Source organism: Taudactylus pleione, unplaced genomic scaffold (genome assembly GCF_031769625.1).
Source record: "Taudactylus pleione unplaced genomic scaffold, aTauple2 ptg000707l, whole genome shotgun sequence".
Classification (NCBI taxonomy): Eukaryota; Metazoa; Chordata; class Amphibia; order Anura; family Myobatrachidae; genus Taudactylus; species Taudactylus pleione.
In genome coordinates this window covers 16,857,113-16,878,646 of record NW_028285109.1, presented here as the reverse complement: position 1 = coordinate 16,878,646, position 21,534 = coordinate 16,857,113, and the positions used below count along the sequence as shown (strand labels likewise).

General features: G+C 43.2%; 1 protein-coding gene and 1 pseudogene across 3 annotated transcripts in view; both read left to right on the top strand.

Moving 5' to 3' along the window:
- The window catches only part of ARID4A (AT-rich interaction domain 4A), a 112,353-nt gene that overhangs the window by 47,555 nt on the left and 43,264 nt on the right, over positions 1–21,534 (top strand). For all 3 annotated transcript variants that reach the window (XM_088456592.1, XM_088456593.1, XM_088456591.1), the window contains exons 12-15: positions 3,149–3,221; positions 10,165–10,259; positions 10,363–10,460; positions 12,362–12,596. In XM_088456592.1, the coding sequence (XP_088312718.1) occupies positions 3,149–3,221; positions 10,165–10,259; positions 10,363–10,460; positions 12,362–12,596 (501 nt within the window). The remainder of the gene's footprint in view (positions 1–3,148; positions 3,222–10,164; positions 10,260–10,362; positions 10,461–12,361; positions 12,597–21,534) is intronic.
- On the top strand, positions 17,545–17,662 carry LOC148477599 (5S ribosomal RNA; annotated as a pseudogene).

Here is a 21,534-nt window from a genome sequence, read left to right as displayed (position 1 = left end):
AGGGGGCGGGGGACTCTGTAACATTACTCCTTTTCCTTTCTCCAGCAGACCATTGTAGTCATTGTGTTAGGCCCATCTCTAAGCACTAGCTGTGGCTGTAAGGCAGGCTGGGGACACACACTGCAGTGTATGGTCATTGTGTCTAGTTGTACTAAAACATTTTCCTTTCCCCCCCTACCCCCCTACACCACTGCTGAGGGTAATTTTTTTTGTCTGTGTGAAAACACGACACTCTCTTCCCCCTACTTGGGGCTGCCTAGAGTGTTGCCATGGATACGTGGTGCTGGGCATGGAGCACGCATGCTCCGCGGAGACAGGAAGGCTGAGCAGAGGCTTGGCCGGCTGCCAGGGGAGGTTTTGCCAGATGCTTTGAAACGGGGCTGTCTTTCTTTTCTTCATGCAATGTCTGATTTTTCCCATACGGGAGGGAATGCAGCAAGTGTGTAGTTAGTTACCCTGGGCAGGCGAGGGAGTCCTACAGCAGCAGCAGGCCCGTCTGAGAAGCAGCACAGACGCCGCCTGCCAGCTAGGACATGCATGAGCAATTCCCTCTTTGAAAGGGAGAGCTGTCGGTAGGTGAGCATTATGTGATGTTATTTCTGTTGGAGAGTGTGCGTGGGCTCTTGCATTATCATTGGCTGTGTACATGTAGTTTTGTCTGATGTTAGAGCCCTGCTGGAAGAGCCAGGCATGGGAATATATGCTGGAAAGTGAGCTCTATTCAGTTTTTTTTTTTTTTCTTGATGTGAAAGGGGAGTGCTGCATGTGTGCCACTAGCAGAGATTGTCATGTACAGAGCAGGACTGACATGTGGAGGCAGGGCATGCTGGCAGACAATAAGTGTAATCTGTCATGCATTTTCCTGCTCATATCATTTAATACAGCGATGAGGAAAATTGAGCTGGGCTTTCTTATTGTTAGGTGTGATCTGACCTCAGCCTGCAGATCCTGAGACGGCCGGGTGCCTGGCTTATTCCTGCATGTACGTGAAGTTTGTCGAACTGCAGTGTAGGAAAACGGGAAGGCCGAGCCTCATCTCTGCCTCTTCATGTCTTCAGGAGTTAGATGGCAGCAGAGCAGAATCCAGAGCTTTTTATGTAGCCATGAGGTTCCATGGCCTGCATGCATGAGGTTTACATAAAGAGCTGATCTTATGCTCTCTCTCATACAAAGATGTCATTTATTTTACACCAGTCTTTAGAGTTGCACACTTTAATGACAAAGCAATTCTGTTTGTTGGTATTGTATGTTAACCATTGTTTCATATCTACTTAGATTTAGAACAGGCCATGTTTAATGTAGGGATGTTTGAATATCAAGCATTTTCCTGAAGTTGCCATGTATGTGCTCATACATCACTGTCCTGTTCAGTGTCTTTGCCGTCTGGCAGGGGTTTGGGTTATCACATATGGTTGTATGTTAAGCAGGTCGGTGTGGATAGAGGCTCCTTAATTTCACAGATCTACGTGTTTTGTTTTTTTTAAAGAATTCTCTGTGTCACGCTGCACCTAGGCATGAATGATCGGACTGTTGGGATTGGATGTGCTCAGCCATTTTTCCTGCATGCTGTACTTCCTATTGTGTATGCCATTTCCAATTAATGTCTACACTTATGACTAGCCTGCCTGTCTCTTCCCTGCTAATACAGCACAATGAGGAGAGAACACATACTGTACCCGTGGGCAGACCAGATAATGCCATATATTCAGTTTCGATATTTTTCATGTACACCTGCTATAATCTTTTTGTATTTGTACTACATTGCATGCTGGATGATTGAATACACAATACGACTCTGTACACAAAGGAGACGACAAGCACATTCATAGTGATTTTCCACTCCTGTTTACAGATCATGCTTTCTTAGCAATATGAACATGTGCAACAGAGGTTCATGTTTAAAGCAAAATATGGCAAATAGTTTGTGCTGTTCTCTTCTGTGCATAAATTACATCCTGCTTTCATGTCTATTTTATCACCTACAAAAAAAAAATATATATATATTAAAGATTTTTATAAAAATCAAATCCTTGTATAGCCTATACAATAGCAGAAAACACGGTGTAAGTATATTATTGGGTAAAGATGCTTACCTCAGCTGTCTGCACTTAGAGTAAAAAGGCCCCACCCACTTGCATCTGTCACAGCATAAAAGTTTTGCAGAGTATAACTCGTGTCAATTACAATCTCATGTGATGTAGCGCACATGTAAACAACTTAGTCCAAAATCCTTACAAACTATAGAATTCAAGGTCACATCTTAAGGCCCCCATACATCAGAGATGGATTGCAGCAATCGTGCAATTTGCAATCGATTGTGTATAAAAATCTGCAATGTATGGGCTTCACAGATTGCAACCAAAAAGTGATTGGAATTGTTTAATCAGATTGTCCAACATGTTGGATTTCACAGATCGATTGGGACTGTAAATTGCTAGTGTATGGACATGATCAGCAGATTTACAGACCGTTTCTAGCAAAATGATGGGCCTTTCAAGATTGCCAGATCTGTGTTTGCTGCAATCGATCTGCAAATCACTGAAAAAAATCTGTAGTGTATGGGCGCAGATTGCTCGATTGGGAAATCCTAAAATCACGCAATTAATCTTCAAATTGTTCAATTGTGGTTTTCAGATTGCTGATGTATGGGGGCCTTTAGATGGGACCTGTTGCCTAAACGGAGTCGAGGCAGACATTTTGTAGACTATATACAGTTTTTTTAATAATGCTTAATTCTTGTTGTTAATACCGTGGTACCTGAGGCATGTCTCGGTGGGAATTACTTTCTATTGCATTGACCGTCTCAATAATTGGTTTAACCAACAAATTGACTGCATCAGCTTCATATATGTAATGGGCCCACTTCAAAATGCCACTCATTGGGCTTTTTCCAAGCAGTACATCTTATGAGCCAGGATTTATATACTAGTGATTTCCCAACCAGCAGGTCACAGCTTAGGGATAATAACATGGACATTATTTTGTTTTTGATCAGAGGCCTTGAGGACCAAACCTTCCATTGTTGGCTCATGGCTTTGGTACAGATTTAGACCAAATTTCTAGAGTAAACACTTTCCCAAGCGTGACTGCTTTCCTGTCTGTAATTGTGTCTGAAAAATCAGCTTTGAATGTACTTTTTTTCTTGCAGCCAGAAGAAGAGGCAGACCCACTGGAAAGGGACAACTTCCTGCAGCAGCTCTACAGGTTTATGGAAGACAGAGGTAAAGTGCACTCAAGTGTAATGCGATTGCTATGGTTCTGGTTTACCACAGCAATAGCCAACCTCCAGTAGAAAAAGCCATAGGTAACAAAAGATCTCATCGACTTGCAGTTAAAATGCAATTTACACGACTAGTAATGACTGAGGGGGGAATGTATCAAGCCATGGAGATAGATAAAGTACCAACCAAACAGCTCCTAACTGTAATTTTTCAAACGCAGCCTGTAAAGTTGCAGTTAGGAGCTGATTGGTTGGTACATTATCTCTCACCGAGGCTTGATACATCTCCTAAGTGTGGATGATTAATCGTGAGTGTCCATCAGAATTGGGAAACCTAGTTTTCACCATTCAAGTTTCATTCAAAATTGCTATTTTACGGTGTGCTGATCACCTAGTGGAGGTAGCTATATTGTGGACTAAAGCAATATTCAGAAAAGTATCAGGCGCGCTCCCGCTTTTCACCGTATTCAATTAGAAAGGAGGCGAAAACGGCACCCAGCGAAACTGAAACAGGCGAAAAGTCCTGTCAAAAACGGGGAGCTCAGCCTGACACCCCCCAAAAGATGCACTAACATTGGGGATCACTATAGATGCCCTCGATTAGTCCTAATGACGGTATTTGGGGTACTTAAGTTGTGTCAATTGGTGCCAATAAGCGCATTAACACAAGTGATGAAGAATAGCATAAGTATTCCCAGCAAAAATGGGTGCTAGCATATTTTTACGTTGCTAAAGTGAAGCACATGCAATCAAAAAAACACCTGCCCCCTACTTGGGGACTCCCCTGAAGTCTATTTTGCTAGTGTTTAAGTTTGTCCCCCAACTTTGCACTGTTTTGCCCCCAAAATGAAATACTTTTTGTGAGATGTTCTAAAGTCTTTTTCACATTTTTTTTTACACAGTTTATCTTTGGGGGACTGTCCCAAGGGTGCAGGGGGGGAGTTTCTCGAAGTTTGCACCCCAAAACTACAATTCTGCACTTTTTTTCCGCCTGCTATTCATAGGCGAAACTTTTCCGCTGATTACATTGTACGCGAAAAGGCTTTTTGAATACGGCGGAAACTTTCCGCCTAGCGAAATGACGCCATCTGCGATACTTTTTCACGAATTCAGACTTTTCGCCTCTTAATTGAATACGGCCCTAAGTGACTGACTAAACAGCGCACTGAATTGTATAGCTCCGGGACCAACTTCCTAGCACTATTCAACTCGTGATGTATTAAATCCCCCTCCATTGTGCCTCATACCTCAGTGGTGCATTAATAGGCTGCATATTAATATTAGATTAGCCCACAAAATACCTGCCTTTGGCTATTTTATAGAAGATATTTACAAATGAAGATCAATATAAAAAGATAGTATACAAAATGGTCTCTTGTCCTGTGTTACTGTATAATAAAGATCTTCCAGAGCAATTTGTTAGACTGTTCAGGCTTCACAGATCTCATATTACTGAATGTAAGTATACATCAGATATTTGTAACTGCTAATTATGAAGGTGTGGCTGGCAATTCAGTTTCACAAGTACTACCTATGTCACCATGGACTCCTTTCCTTTTCTTTTTGTTTATTATTTAACACATTGCATTCTTAGTAAGTTACATACTAAAGTTTGTGTATCTGAAATGTACATACTCAGAAGTCGCATCTTCACATTCACTAAACCTGCTGAATAACTCTGTACAAGACTAACCTCTTTATCAACCGCTGTTGATATAGTTACGTTTGCATGGTAATCGCGTACTATCCAATATTCTAGCTGCAGGGTTGGAATAAATTCAGGTCCATCCATTTGTATTGTGTGCGGTTTCTTTGACTATGTAGGGCCGTATTCAATTAGCGGCGATATTTTCCCCAAAATACAGGCGAAAACGCAATTGGTGAAATAAAACTAGAGAAGTTTTCTCCATCCCAGACCAAGCTGAAAAGAAAATGCTAAATCCCTATGTTTGGCTTAAAATGTGGGGATTTCTTTCAGAACCCTTTGGACACCCCCTCTAATGATAAATTACCCAAAACATTTTTCGTAAGTTGCGCTCTTTGGTGAAAAACGACCTTGCAATTTTGGGTGAAAAAAGATTTTGAAAATGATGGGAAGCAATTTTTTTTCCAGGAAATTACTGTTGCACCAATTTTAACGTACCCCCAATTTAGGTGGAAGTATATTTTCGTATCGTACAAACGCAATTTTAAAAACCATAAAAAACTGCCTGCTGCGACTGGGTGCGATGTTTAAAATACTTCACACATCCAAACCGTCCCCTGAAAAATCAGACCCAATACATTAAAACCATTTGCAACTTTTTTTTTTTTTACCCAAAGTTTGCCCGGTCGTTTTTCACCAAAGTACGCAACTTATGAATTGTTTGGGGGGTCATTTATCATTAGGGGGGTGTCCAAAGGGTTCTGAAAGAAATCCCCACTTTTTTAGCCAAAAATAGGTATTTTGCATTTTTTTTCGCCTGGTCTGGAATGGAGAAAACTTTTCTCCAGTTTTTTTTAGTCAATTGTGTTTTTGCCTGTTTATTGGCGAAAATATCGCCCTTTTTTGTTGAAAGATGGCCGTTTTCGCCGCTTATTGAATACGGCCCGTAGTGGTAACTCGCCTTTAGACTATATAGCCTATATCAATTCCTAAACAATTGTGCAAAAGCATCTGACCTTTTTCATAGGTGCTTTTTGTGTATACATAGTAATGAAGGAGACTAGTAAATATACCCCTTGTTGTGGATTTCCCAAAGTACGGGTTTATAGAAGTGGAGATGTTGCCCATAGCAACCAATCATATTCTCCTTATTTATCTAGCACCTTCTAGAAGATAATGGCTAGAATCTGATCGGTTGCTATGGGCAACACCTCCACTTTTATAAACCCACACTTTAGTATATATACCCCCAAATATCAAGAAAGAATGTGAAGAGATTTTGACTGCCAAAGCAATTGCAATGACTAGGAGGACATGAAATATGAGGAAAATAATATTCTTGGGGTCATGTCTTTTTGCATAGGCTAGAAAAATTAGAATGGAAAATACAAGTCGGTATAGTCTGGTTTTAACATGTACCAATCACCTATACACTGGGTGGGCGGCCATTTTGAAGGCTGAACCAATAATAATTCCCTGCTCATTAGTGACTTTCCTAGGCAAGAGGCACATACAGTAATCCATTGCTTTCTCATGGTTATTGTTTTAAATCGAACGTATGGTGGCCATCGCTGTGTAGGCAACAAGTCCACTTTAACTACTCTCTTCGTCCCACAGAGCGTGCATTTAATCACGGCATACTAGTACTGAAATGAGTTTTCCCAGAAAACCTTGCCTCGAAATGTCCTTTTGATCTTGTTTCTTTAACAACCTGGAATGTTTTGGCATTAGGAGTCTGTAGCAGATCTACACACACCGCCTCTGCTTATCAATGCCCAGCACTTCTGTTCATACAGCCCTTCAGATGTGTCAGTGTCTCACTTCCCACTTCTGTTCATACAGCCCTTCAGATGTGTCAGTGTCTCACTTCCCTTGCTGGAGAGGGCTGATTTATTCATGAAGCAGTACCAGGATTAATAGCAGGCATGCGCTTTCCGTGGAAGGGTTTTTCAGTAAAGGATCAGGAATGTTTGTGTTGATAGAAGTTCATTTTGTGTTCTACATTGCTGCCTCTTCTTTCTCTTCAAATTGGTTTTGGAGGATATTCTCAAAAGTAACCGAGAGCAGTGTTTTGATCTAAAATTGCAAAGATGTTCTTTCAGTGTCCAGTTTATCATGTTTGCTTTTGAGTAATCAGAAATAAAATTCAGATTTAAACCTTTTTAATTGATGCAGATATTGGAGCATTTTGTTTGAAAGTAATTTATGCAAGGGGGAAAATCTAGAGAAATAGGTTCCTTATTTTGATTTTCTTATAACTTTTTTTAAATGTATAGAACACTGGTTCTCAAACTCGGTCCTCAGGCCCCCAAACAGTGCATGTTTTCCAAGTCCCCTCACAGAATCACAGGTGAAATAATTAGCTCCATCTCTGGATCTTTTAAAATATGTCAGTGATTAATGACTACACCTGTGCACCTGCTGGGTGACCTGCAAAACGTGAACTCTGTGGGGTTCTGAGGACCGAGTTTGAGAACCACTGATATAGAACATTGTTGGGTTTCTATACAATCTCAGTTATGACTGTTTGTTTTTGTACTTTTTACCATACATTTGAGGTGCATGTCCCCTTCTCTGTAAGAAATGGTGCAAGTTGTTTAGTACGTATTATAATATGAATAGCAATATGTTTAGCTTCTACAGTCACTTTGGAGAGTATCACATTTGTTTTATTCCTGTCTCAGCATTAAACATGACTGCAAAACTATTTAGTTCAGGGAATGTAACAAACTGTAGATAACATTGTGCTAAGAGGCTGTAAAAAAAAATATTAAGATGTAAAGTGATTTGTAAGGCACCACAATACCGGACAGTGTGGAAAATAAAACCTACATAAATAGGAACACAAATTCATGCCTTGAATTTTGAGAAGCCGAATTGTCATGTTACACTATACTAGTTACACGGTAGTGAATACTTGGAATACAGGGCCTGATTCAGATCCGTTCGCTAGGCTGCGTTCGCATGTACCCTGCCGATGTTTGCAATCTGCGCATGCGTATAAGACACAGTGCGCATGCGCGAACTAGTCCATGCGATCGGGAAGTGTTCGCACCCTGTACATAGACGCTCCAAAAGAATGAGTGACAGGAAGAGCCGTTTATGGGTGGTGACAGGGGTTGGTCGATGGTAACGATGGTGGTGCGAATGCAGGCGTGTCTGTGCGTCTGAACGCTGTTTCAACGGCGTGCATAATTAAGACGCAGCGTCAGCATACACGGCACATGGCTGAATTACACACAGTAGCACTTGCGGTAGGGTATGGTCAGCCACAAGTGCTGCGTATGGGTCCGATGTTACCGATTGTTTAATACACTTCCTGGACATGACTTATGTTACGAACGGAAAGTGGGCGTCTTGTGTCAGGCTGGTGGGTGTCTAAATACACCCCGCGATCGCACGGCAAGTCATAGTGGGCCTTCTAATGTCTTGCTAGTGATCGCGGGATTACATACTCAGGCTGCTGACGGCTACGTGCGAACGCATCCTAGCGAACTGGTCTGAATCAGGCCCCAATTTCCAACTAGTGTCATGGTTAGATGTGACCATCAGTTGGTTAATCATCTGCGGCAACCCATCAATAGTTTGCACCCATGGTTGATGGTCTTCTCTGCTGTGGGGAATATTAGGCAGTGGGCTGATCAGGGAAGGGGCTTTTTCGGCCTTTGCTCCGTTCCACTGGAGCTGAAAATAAAAAAAAAACAGCATTGCTGCCTGATAGCCACCGATGCAGGAGAATCATCAGATCTCTGCCATTGATGGCAAAATTATCGCCTATCTGTGGCAAATCGATATTCATCCCTAGTCATTGTGGCATCTATGAATATAGCCTAATTCATTAAAGTGTTCAAGTTGAAGCTGTAGCATTATGAATCTTAGATCTGTTTCTTTAAATTACCAAATTAACCTAACTATCATTCTAAGTGGGTCTTGTATTTCTGAACTGCGCAAGTGTATATATTACATATTTTAATCTGTATATATTTTAGTCTGTTAAGATTGCAATATATGTTTTTGTGCATTGCTAACATCAAAAAAGTCGTATTGGATTTAGGCTACAGTTGCTATATATCCGTTTAATCAGAGACTCTTATGAATTACACAGGTTCTGTGGCTGCATTTCCCCTGGATTTAATCAGCCATAGAACCTGTGTAATTCATAAGTATCCCTGATTAAAGGGATAGTATAGCAGCCCTACATTATTCCTGATGAATAAAATATTAGGACTTCATTTTCTTATAGGTAAACCTGTCAAACCTGCTGATTTGCGTTTCATGAAGCTGTGGGTTGGGTACCTCTCATCAACCTGATTTCGGTTTTTCTACTTTTGCAGCGGCTGCCTCCAGGCTTCAGACTGTAGGCTGTCACTCACCCACTGACCCGACCAAGGGCCCATGCCGCAGGGGTGCTCGCCTCCCCAAGGCAGTGACTCCTTCTGTAAGTTTGGTCGGTCTGTGTGGGGGCCCTAAGTTTTCACTTGCCTCGTTATTTTGGGAAGATGCCTATCCCTCTTGCAGTTACCAGCTTCTTTCATTAGACTTAACTGTCACTCGAAGGCAACTCTGCAAATTCTAGATCATATTCCTTCCTTTTTTTTTTTCCAGCCACAGAAGGGAAAATGTTCCGAGCTGCCATCTCTCAATGACAATGCTAAGGTTATACCATAGCCAAAAATTGTATTTGATTCACATATAACTAGACTTTTCTGGTGTATGCAATCTTCTATATATTCTATGTACTGCTTTTGCCACACAAGTTTCTAAGGTTAAAGTGGCAGAACATTAAAACCAGCTAGCCATCGCCAACTTAAAGGGCCACTAAATCCATGCAAAGAGGTATCTCTTAATGTTTGCAGATCTATATGTAAAAGCTTTGCATTGTAGTGTGATATTGTCTTCATCCAATAGGCCCTGAAAGGCTTCCATGAGCTTACCAACCGGAGGATTGGTGTGCAACAGAAAAATGCTTCCTCCCTAATACAGTTATTTCATATCTCCAGTTTTGATAAGCTCCTAAAGCTTTTACATATGTACTTGTGAATGTTACCTATAGCTTTTTCATGTAATGTAACTTATTTTTGGAGGTTTTTGGTCCTATAAGATGACTTCTTTGGTCATTGGCGGTTACATGCTCATATCTTTTTTGCAATTTACTAATGAAAGTAATATTCGCTTGCTTTCTAATTTTTTACTTCTGCCATCCTCTAAGTATCTTATTCCAGTATGTACCTGTTCATACATCTAATTTCCAGATAATGATCTATAGAATTCTCATCTATCATGTATATTCCTTTATTAGGAACACCAATCAACAAGCCACCAGTATTGGGTTACAAGGATCTGAATCTTTTCAAGCTGTTTAGACTCGTTTATCAGCAGGGGGGTTGTGACAAAGTAAGTAGATCCTACGTTTGTGGCCTATACATATCTAATAATCTTACTATTGGTCAGGATATATTGTCAAGATATTAAGATTAAACCATTTCCTGTTTGTTAGATTGAAAGTGGCGCTGTATGGAAACAGATTTATATGGACCTCGGCATTCCTATTTTGAACTCTGCAGCATCCTACAATGTAAAAACAGCATACAAAAAGTAAGTGCCTTATAACATTGGGTGAGAGTGAGTTATAAAAGAAAGGTTGGTCCTAAATCTTGGAGTGTGCCCTTTAGTTGTGGTTTTACTGGTTAATATTTTCACTAAAACAGGGTTTCCAGTCACTGGACCCGTGCCACAGGTGAACATGCACAGCTTGTGTGGATTGTATCTCTTGTCACCCTGAGACACCTGGTGTGAAGGTGCTAGAAGGGGGTGTGAGCCTAGAGCACTTATGCAGTGGTGGGGGTGTCTGCTGTTTTGCTGAAATACAAGGGTGGGACTGTAAGTATTCAGTTGTTCTCGAATAATAAGCCCTTAAAGCACTGCTTTTATTGCACATACACAGCATTAGTTGTATTATTATGGATACCAATATCTATAATAGTAGTTGGTGCTACTGTAATATTGGGTGAGATAATAGCACTATCTCTTGTACCATTTTGAGAATACAAAATATGTACCAGAAGTAGGCATAAAAACCACCTTTCTATGTATGTTATTGACTTTCCCATTGGTTCCTTCTTTCCTCTGGGCGTGAATTTCATTTCCATGGTGTTTAAAGCTTAAAAAAAAAAAAACCTAACATCTTGTAATATGGATTTATTAAGTGAATAATGAGCCTTAGAGTGCCTTAGTGCAAATTTGATGCACATAAGTAGTCTTAATAGTGAATAAAAACCACAATGCAACAAGCACATGTGGCAAGCAATACACTGCACATTGTGTTTACAAAATGCACCAACAATAGTAGGCATCACTGTAGCAACTTCCAATTCTTTGGTGCAAAACTGTTATTTAATAAAGTGTCTTTCAAGAATATTTCCATGTCCTTGTAATAAATTCACTGCGTACCACGCAAGTTAAATGTCTCTTGGACTTGAGTCCTTTCGTCCTTTGGCCTAACAATACAGCAAAATATACCAGAAGACAGTTGAAACATAAATGCACTAAGATACTTTAACTCACATTATTCACTTTAAAAAGTAGAAAAAAATAAAATAAATTGTTAATACTGAGTTATAGACATCATGGAGGAGAGGCAATTAAAAAAAGAAAAATCATAGACCTACGCAGGACGGTGGTTGTAATTACTTGGGGTTATGCTTGCATACATATGAAAATATTTTATCGGGACTTATTGACCATTTGAAATGTATAAATGCAACACTAGAGGCCCTACAAGAGGTGACCTGGACAGTGCCAAGTCCCTAACACTTTGAGGTTCTTGTCTGGGGCGCAGGGCCCAGCCAAAAACCTCCCGAAGGCATCAAACTGGTGAAAATTAGCAGTGGAGTGTTACAGATGATCAGGTGTGTGAAGGCAGCTACTTAGTGTTACAAGAATATAGATAAAAAACAAACAAAGTGGGCTGGTTTGGGGGGTGCCTTGTGCCCCAGACGTAAACCCCAAAGTGTTAGGTACATGCCCTACAAGTGGTGAGCTTGGATTGTGGTGGGCAGGCCCATATATTTGGCCAAATATATGCTAACAACCTCTTATGATATTTAATTGTAATTTATATTTCAATTTTGATTAGTAATGTTTGCATAGTGCATCTGCATCTGTTATGTCTATGCGAAAAACCAATGTAAAACAGCACTTATCTGATATAGGCAACATCTGTCTAAGGTGAAGATTCCTTAGGACTCTACGGGAGAGGAAGGTCTGAATGGCTTGCTGTCTATTACATGTTAAGAATGTGATGTACACATTAGATAATTTGTACTTATGGAGAAAATCTGCATTTTGTGAAGAGGGGTAACTTGGCGTGCTCCCTGCGGCTTCATTTATATTGCTGAATTCCAAATCATTGATGATAAAATGCTGAGTATTAAAGCTACACTATTTCTGTCCTTCCAGTGTGAGCTAACTATTATTCAATGTTATTCTGCTTTTAGGTATTTGTGTGGGTTTGAAGAATATTGCCGTTCTGTAGACATTCAGTTTAGAACTATTCACCACAATGATCCTAAACCAGTAGAGGAGAGCCCTGTAAAGGAAGAACCCATGGAGAATAGTGACAAAACAGAGGCCTCAGACCTTCCGGTCAATGTGAAACTCAAAGAGGAAGAAGATGACACAGACTCTAGCAGTGAGAATGAGAAAGAGGAGGCCGACGTTAAATCGCCAAGGGTACAATTTAATTTTATTGATTTATGTTTTGTGATAACGCTCAAAAATCCTTTTATAGAGGTTTACAATCCTTTGAGTGAAATTTTATTTCTTCTATATCGTATGAGGGCTCTGGAACACCGTGGGGGAGGTGGTGAAGTGAGATGGGCAGCTCTACAATAGGCACTGGGAGTCTGTGGCTATGGATGATAACCCTTGGTGCTGGGATCTGGAGGGAGGAGCTAACTATCCTGACAGATGCAGAGTCTAAAAATACTCTGAAGTTTCTGCCTGGTCCTTCTTTATTATGTCCAGTATTGAATAAAAATATCGGTTTTGCCATGGGGAAAGGGTTCTTCTAATCAATGCCCTCAGACCTAGTACCCTAGGTTTTGCTCCTTTCATTCCTCTGGGAGAGCTAGGAGTTAAATTTCCAGAAGACAATCTTCCCGGAAGCTCCTTGTGGGTGGTCCAGAGAGAAAAAACAGGCTTGGGCATCTAGGTGTCCAGTTCCCAGACACAGTAGGTGTGGCGGACAGGATGCCCACTCTGGAGTTGCCATAATGGGAGCCCATCTACTTCTCTTTCAGGGCTGCTGATTCTGTTTCACCACACACACCTGGGTGAAAGGAATCTCAAGTTGGGGATTTTTCAGTGATATTCTGAAGACCCCACTAGGGGAGGGATGTTCTGTCTCTTCAGTGCATCTTTCAAAGTCTTTGGGCTCCAGAAGCTCTCAATAATTGTGCTGGAACTGAGAGCTGTATTCAATACTCAAGTCATAGGATGTCCTAAGTGCCACAAAGATTCAGTTAGATAATGCTACGACAGTGGCGCATATCTGAATTGTTGAACCATGAGATGGAGAACTTCTGGGATCTGAAGGCATTGGTAGTAGACGACATGTAGGTCCCTTGGAACTTTTATCTGATTTTCCTGTTTCCTCCTGTAGCAATGCTTCTGCGAGTCCTGAAAAGCGAGGGATATTCAGGTCCTCTTGGTTGTTCCGCACAGGCCTAAAGGTCACGGTTGGTAAACATTAACAACATGGCAACGGGCTCATTGTGTTGTCTGCCTCTAAAACTAATCTGATCTTGTCAGAACCCTTATGTTGCCATGGTTTAACATGTCTGGCTTTATTGGCATTGTTGAATGTCTTGATCCTTAGCAATAAGTTTTTTTCAGTATTTGAGACCAATCTTAAGGGTAGAAAGTCAATTTTAGCCAAGACCGAGACTGAACTTGAAGATTTCGTTTTCTGTCCCCTCAGTTTTTCTTCAGAGAAGACTCGCACTTACCAGCAGCGCATACTTTCTTACAGGGAGTGATCCACCCTCTGTACACCCCCACTCCAGTATCTCCTTGGGATGTGGATATGGTGTTAACAGCCCTACACACGCATACACTGTAATCCTGCCATTTAACACTCTTCTTGTCATTGTTAAGTTGTTGTTGGAGAACCTTGTTTTTCAGTTCCTCCTTATTCTGTCCTTTTGAGCATGATTAAGCAAAACTGAAATTCATAGTGCTGAGGAGGTACATGAGGAATGAGGGCCCTGCCCTAGATAGCGTACTAGTTAAGAGAAGGGGTGATCAGTTGCATGGTCAGCTGGGGAGAAGCAGAGAAGAGTGGAAATTTTAATCACCTTGAAAAGTTGAGTTTTGAGGGAACCTTTTGAAGATGTTGAATCTCAGAGGGTCGGACTTGGCTAGAGAGTGATTTCCACAGGATTCGGAAATCTTGGAGGCGAGCATGTGAGGAAGGAACCAAGGTGTAGTTTAGATGGTAATCTAAGAAAGAGAAGAGGGAGCGGTCGAGAATGTGGTCAGAAATGAGGATGGATATGCAGGAGGGGCAGTGTGGATAAGTGCTTGTACGTGAAGCTCAGCAGTTTGCTCTGGATTCTGATGGGGGTGGGGAGCCATTAATACAGGTTGCAGAGGGGGAAAGCCAACACAAAGATCTTAGAAAAGAAAATTACATATGCTACAGTGTTCATGATAAATTGAAGTGGGGAGAGGCCAGAGAAGAGGAGGTTACAGTAGCCGAGATGGGAGACGAGTGCGTGGATTACGGTTTTGGTGGAATCGGGGGTGAGAAACGGCCTGATCTCAGAGATGTTTCGGTAATGGAAACTGCACTAATGAAATATAGATCAAATGTGTGGGTTGAAGGATAGGGAGGTGTCAGACATGACACCCAAGGCAATGGACTTGGGGAATAGCCTAGAGTTCAGATATTTATCAAATTCAATGGGGATGATTCAATTCAGCGCGATTCTGATTACCCCTGGGAAGGAGTTCCTGGAGCTCTTCAATTGACTGCGCTGTTAAGTCCGACTAGAGGATTTCTGCTCGCACCCTCCAGAGGTGCAATAAAAATTCCGATTTAATTGCTGGCCACGATGCTGTTTTCCGCTAGCAGCCTTGGGGACGGTACGTTAGTCAGAGAATGCCAGTTAGCTGGACTACACACCCAGCTTAAGGTGCGATAACTAGCATTCTCCGATTTAAGCGGTTTTAGTCAGATTTAACAGCGGTTAATTGAATCGCTCCGGGAACTCCTTCCCGGGGCTATTCAGCATCGTGCTGGATTGAATCGCCCCCATTGAGCCCAAACTCCAACTGATGCTCTCTAACCCCAGTGTTCAAGTGTCAGTATAAAAATACTGTTTACTGCTGTCTGTATTTACCTGCTTCATGTCCTCTCTAGTTAATCTGTACTATAATCTAAGGCAGACTTGGGCAACCTGCGACTCTTGATGTTTTGTAATCCCAGCACGGTGACAAGTAGGACATCCTGGGAATTACGTTTTCACATTTTTTTTTGTAGAATTCTGTGCTAAAAAATAAATTACTTTTGGCCCAAAGAATTAATCTTCACCTTTTTAACCCATAGAAACATTGTGTTCCTTGATGCATAGTGCACATAATCTGGGGTACATTGGTTTCTTTTTTATATTACAATTGGTAGCATAGCTGTATTTGGACATTCCCCTGCAAATTATTAGCTGTTCCCCTACTACCAATTACAAATATGCAGTTGATGATTTGGTTTGATTTAAAAACGTGTAGAAGAAAAAACACTGAAGAAGAATAAATGCATTCTGCTTGTTATGGTAAAGCTGTAGGTGATGTAGACTTTCAGAATGACGGTATGGCCCGTATGTCAATATACAGAATGTCATCATGGATGGGATGTCGACATTCAACATGTGGACAATGACAGTCAACCGACACAATGCTGACAGCCAATGTTAGGGTTCGGCTGTAGTAGGGTAAGGGTTGGTTAAGTCTCCTATGGAAAACCACATGGTAGAGATGCCAACTGTCGACCTGTCATTGTCAACATTCTGCACGTCTACTTTTCATACCACACGCATTGGTGGTCACGGCTATAGATGCATATGGTTCAGCATCTTGCTAGTACTGAAGATGTGAGATCACACTGTTATGTAGGTATTTTCTCCTTCATCCACTAGGGGACACTGGAGTTCAAGACAGTGGGGTATAGACGGTGGTAGAGCAGAGCCTGGCACTTTAAATAATCTAGAAGTGTGACTGGCTCCTCCCCCTCTATGCCCCATCAGCCCCAGTTTTTAGAATGTGCCCGGGAGAGCCGGTCGCACATCAGGCTGTCTCCAACCTTTCTCATATAATTATATTTTAAGCTTTTATTACAAGCACTGAGGACAGGCAGGCTGCTTACTGTGGCAGTCTGCCTGCTACGTGGGAGCCGCCAGGAAGGGCACCACACGGCTACTGCAGCCTGTGTCCGGTGACCCTAAGGTGGGGGCACACATACTGGAGTCATCCGACCCTGCGAGGACCCGCCACTGCTCACACCGGCATGTGTCCGGGTTCCACGCCGCCCCCTCAGCCCAGCATCCAGGCCGCAGCAGTCCGTAAGTATGACCACTGCTCCTGATTAGCAGGAGCAGTGTAAGTTAGCTGGGCTCAGTGACATGCCGCTAGCGGTCACTGTTGATGCCCGCGATTTCAGCGGTGCCATTTGTTACTTAGCTTCTGTGGCTCAGTGTTGAGGCGGGCTCTCCCCCTGAAAGGCAGTGCAGCGCCGTCAGTCCGCAGTACGGGTCCTCCTCCCCAGATGGGGAACAGGAGGTGTAGCCGCGGTAGGCGCGCTAAACGCCCGCCATTAGCGGGAGCAGGCAAGCTAATAATTGTAGCCGCGCCGGGGCTTGTAATGTAGAAGCTCCGGCGACGGCATTGACGGGGGCACTTGGAGAACCGCTTATCGGCTGTCCGTAATCACCGCGCCAGTGCTCACAAATAACACCGGCGCCCAGTTGATCTCCCGCGCGCCCGTTAGACGCCGCTACAGTGGGCCTGTCTGTACCTGCAATGTCCCTCCTCTTGTTACAGGAGGAGGCGCTGCACCGCTGAGGAGTGGTGCGATGATAGCGGGAGAGTCTCCGTTGCACCGCGCACCCTCTTGCCCTGTATTAGTACAGCCTATGTGCTCCAGGCAGCAAGTGCAAAGAATCACCTGGACATAGAGCATCTTAACCACCGCGCGGAGGCCCGCCATTCTCCATAACAGGAGCGCTGCGTCTTCCCTTTTCAGAAGGCGAGCTAGTATACGCAGCTGAGGCACGGTCAAGCTACAACAGACCTGCTGGACATAGAGCAGCGCGGTTCTGCTATCATTGCGCTATAACACAGATAATGGTTGGCATGACTGCCTTTCAGCGCTGACGTTGTGGGCTCAGATCCCACCGCGGCCCTTGCTGTGTGGAGTTTGTGTGTACTCCCTGTGCTTGCAGCACTGCCTTAGCTATTAGCAGCTCTCATCTAAACTCAGGAGGAGATGCTGCATCCCGCAGCTCCTGGCGCGGCTGAGCAGGCTTCCCTTTTGGCTAGTCTGTAGCATAGGGCTAATAGCCTTAACGTTATACCGAATGCAGCTCCCCAATGTAGCGCTGTATGACCGTCACGCCCTGCCATAGCAGCCTACGGCCACACCACCCTGAACACGCCCGATCTTGTCTGATCTCGGAAGCTAAGCAGGGTCAGGTCTGGTTAGTACTTGGATAGAGACCGCCTGGGAATACCGGGAGCTATAGGCCTAGAACAACATCAGTGCTCCCATGAATCCTCTCCGGTCTAGCAGGAGAGATGCTTAGTTAATGAGGGGTTTTGCATCAGGAGCCTTGAATGCTCCCCCGTTTTCCTGGCACAAACCGGATTTACAACTACTCTGCTTTATGCAGTTCTATTAACGGGGCTAGCAGTGCTGACTGGAGTGTAACACTTTGCACACTCAGAGCGGTATTCCAGCGCCCCCTGCTTCCCTTCTAAGGACAGTAGTTATAGAACATACATTTCATGGCTCTTAATTATTGCTCATGTTCTTATTTAGAAAATGTTACTGTCATCTCCTGCACGCAGGTAGTATAGCTTAGTGCACTACCTGCAGCAGGGAGTGCTTTAGCGTGGGTCTCCTATGCCCTCCCCCTCCCACGCTGGGAGTGCTTCAGCGCAAACGGTAGGGATGCCTGTCACTGGGTGACAGGAGTATAGTGATGGCTGGTTTGCTAGCAGAATTGGAACTAGCCCAATCCCCTTTTATTTTTGAACTATAACACCGTGTTATGAGGTTCTGAGAGGGGCCAGTTATTCAGCTGGTGCACATCCCGGCTAGTAGCGCTGTGCTGACGAGACACAGTCCCGCCAATTGCAGCGCCTGCTATTACCCCCTGTCAGACTTCCCCTTGGATCTGCCTCACCGCATCTATCACAAAGGGTGCCTTGCTTCATCTAAAGTCTGAGCTACCTCATGGTATACTAACTACCTTGCCTAAATGTATAGTATTAGCCGCTGTTCTGGCGCCGCGGCTAGCACTTATGGTTATAGCATACCCTTCACTCAGGGTTAGCTCTTTTTTGCGTCCCTTCCCCAGGCTTATGCCTCACATTGGCTCGCCTTTGAGAGGGGCAGTACTCTTCCCATGTATATATGTGGAAACCCATATACTACATTTAAGGCTGATCTTAAAACCTTTTTCACCAGCTTTCTGTGTTTACCTTAGAGGGTATTGCATCTATATAGATTTATATCTTCTGTGCTCCATTCGGTGGCACATACAAGAAGAAGTTAGTGATGCACGGCTAGTGCGGTGGCATTACTGCCTCACAGCATTGAGGTCGTCTTTTTGATTCCCACTTCAAAAACGGGTTCATCTGGAGATAAAATGGCTCACCTGACAAGGCGAGTACACCAGTAACAGAAGGGTCCCAGGATCGAAAAACCAGTCTGGGACAGCACGCTGCTAAAATATCCTGCCCCTACGCAGTAGCAGAATGACGGCCACACGCAGCACATGAGCAGTCTCCCTAAGTGGAGGTAAGCCACGTGTGTATGCGCGTGTGTGTATGTGTATATATATATGTGTGTGTGTGTGTATGTGTATATATATGTGTGTGTATATATATATATATATATATATATATATATTTGTATGAGGTACACGTATCCATATGTAGATATCGCTTCTTAACCTTACCATAAGAGCAGAGGTAAGATCTGTTCTTATCTGTTTTGTCTGATACCTAGCATATTGATAGAAGGAGGCTGCGATTGGAGGCTGGCTCTCCTGATGCGGTTGTTGGTACAATTTACACTCTCTCTCCCTGGGGTTTGAGTTGTGTGTGTGTGTGTGTGTGTGTGTGTGTGTGTGTGTGTGTGTACATATTCATATATATATATGTGTGTGTGTGTGTGTGTGTAGGTGTGCCTATACTTCCACAATCATTAGGTTTACCTATAATTCCACGCATGCGAATGCCGCCTGAGCTTCCCAGAAGCTGTAGGCTAGATCCATACATATTATATGGTGCTCTATAAACTAGTCATGTGATGCGGCTTACATAGTGTTAGTCTTAGGCATTGCTTCCAGTATGGACCCTATACATGTCCTAGGGCCTTCTTGTATGTCCACACATGTATATAAGGATACGTACTTACACCCTCCTGGGGTTATAGTTCGGTTCCCGTTAGTCTATATCTACAGCGCCCCGCTCGGAGGACCCATTATTATTTACAATGATGCACTTGGTAGAAAACTTATTAGACACCCATTCCTTGTATGAATACTTGGGATGACAAATGTGTTCCTTGTATGAATACTTGGGATGACAAACTCGTTCTATGTCTAAGTACAGGTACCCTTAAGTACAGGTACACTTCTCAATATCAATTCTGGTACTCCATATTATTGTCACATATCTCAATAAGATTAGTCTCTAAGGGGCCCTTGTGTACACTTCATATCATGAAGGCCTAGAGCCACCTGCCGATATAAGTAGTGTCATGCCTGGGTGGTATTAGATTGGTGGGCATAATACTCACTTCACCATTATAAATATTTATGTAAGGGTACTTACACTAGCAGATCGTTTTAGGGGTATATGTATAGTCTAACACGACTATACAGATACACATCTCTTATGGAACAGGCTCAAGTATAGAGTCCTGTTCTACGATCTTCTTGTCTCTACTAACATTTTGCTAGTTTCCACAGTATTTTATACTGCACATCTCCAGATGGAAGTCCGTGCTGTAGAGCATTGGTCTTGGCCCACTGAAGCTGCTCTCTATTCCTAAAGTGGCAGGTTGCTGTGTGATGGTAAAGGTCAGTGACATTCTACATAGCGTCCAGAGGGCTTTTGGTCGCTCACAGGTAAGAGCATACCTCACTAATGCCTAGGAAGATGCTCATATTTCATGCAACCTGACATACATAGTGTTATTCTCCCTTATGCACCCTAGCTGCTGTCCTAGCAGCCATCCACTCTTTTAATCAGTTGGCTCTACACTTTAGAGTTTTCCTGGTGTGTGGGTGCATCGTTACAACATTGGATTAGTGACACTATCTACTAGAATCTGTTGGGGTTATGGACCGAAGCGCACCTATGGGCTAGTGCCCGTCTTTACATAGATGTGTAACAGTCACTATGTTCCACGCAGGGGGCCTGGTTGGGTTTTCTGTTCTATAGCTGTTGATATTTGATCACACTGACATGTACCTGATGGGTACCTTCATGGTTGTCCTAGTGCTCTAGCCTTGCTGACTGGATGCTTCCCTATATTGGTAGCTCTTCCTGGTTGTCTGTTGCATTCGTGCTCTTTTACTGGTAGGGTTTGGGCCAGCAGTTTGTACTGACTAGGCACTTCCATCATGCTGGAAGTTGTTTTTCTTTTTAGCGGCAGCGTTTCAGTTGCTGTTTTATCCCTGTTTTCAGAATGGGATGTACTGCTGTCTGACCCTCTGAAGGGTCTTGTAGTCTCAATCCTCTCTATTTCGCCTAGGGCTCATGCCCAGTGGGATCTCCACTCTTTGGAGACTTCTATGGCCTAACCCTTCCGCTGGTTAACAACTTTGTTGTAGTTGGACCTCAAGGATGGTTCAGGGCGACTGTTCAGTCTAGTCTTTTGACTCCCTGCATACTCTGTTAGGAGTCTGTGGACAAGTTTAGCTATGTATATTGATATTGTTATACTTCTGTATATACGATTATGTCCAGCTGTGCTGGGATTCTGCTGTCTGCACCTGTTGCAGCTTCCTGTTTAGTCTCTAATACGGTTCTCGAGTTTGTTCTCGTTTACGGCCCTTCTATGGATTCTTGTTGGTGCTCTCGGCTACCAACGGTCCGGTTTGGTCTATTTCAGTTGAGATAACTGGTTCTGACGTTTCTCAACTGTCTTTGTTCTCTCGCCAGCCGTTCTGTTCCTTTTGACTTAACCTGTACGTTATGGAAGTTTCTATGACTGTTTAGCGAGGAGTGGTATTTATCTCCTGTGCTCTACGACACTTAATCCTCAGCTTCCGCTGGGCCTATGGTTCTTGGCGGTCCCTGTTTTGGTTTGGCCGAGGGGTCAGCAAGTTCTCCGCGCTTCCCACCCGGGAGGTTGGCTTTGGGACGTCCCCACTGTCTTGAA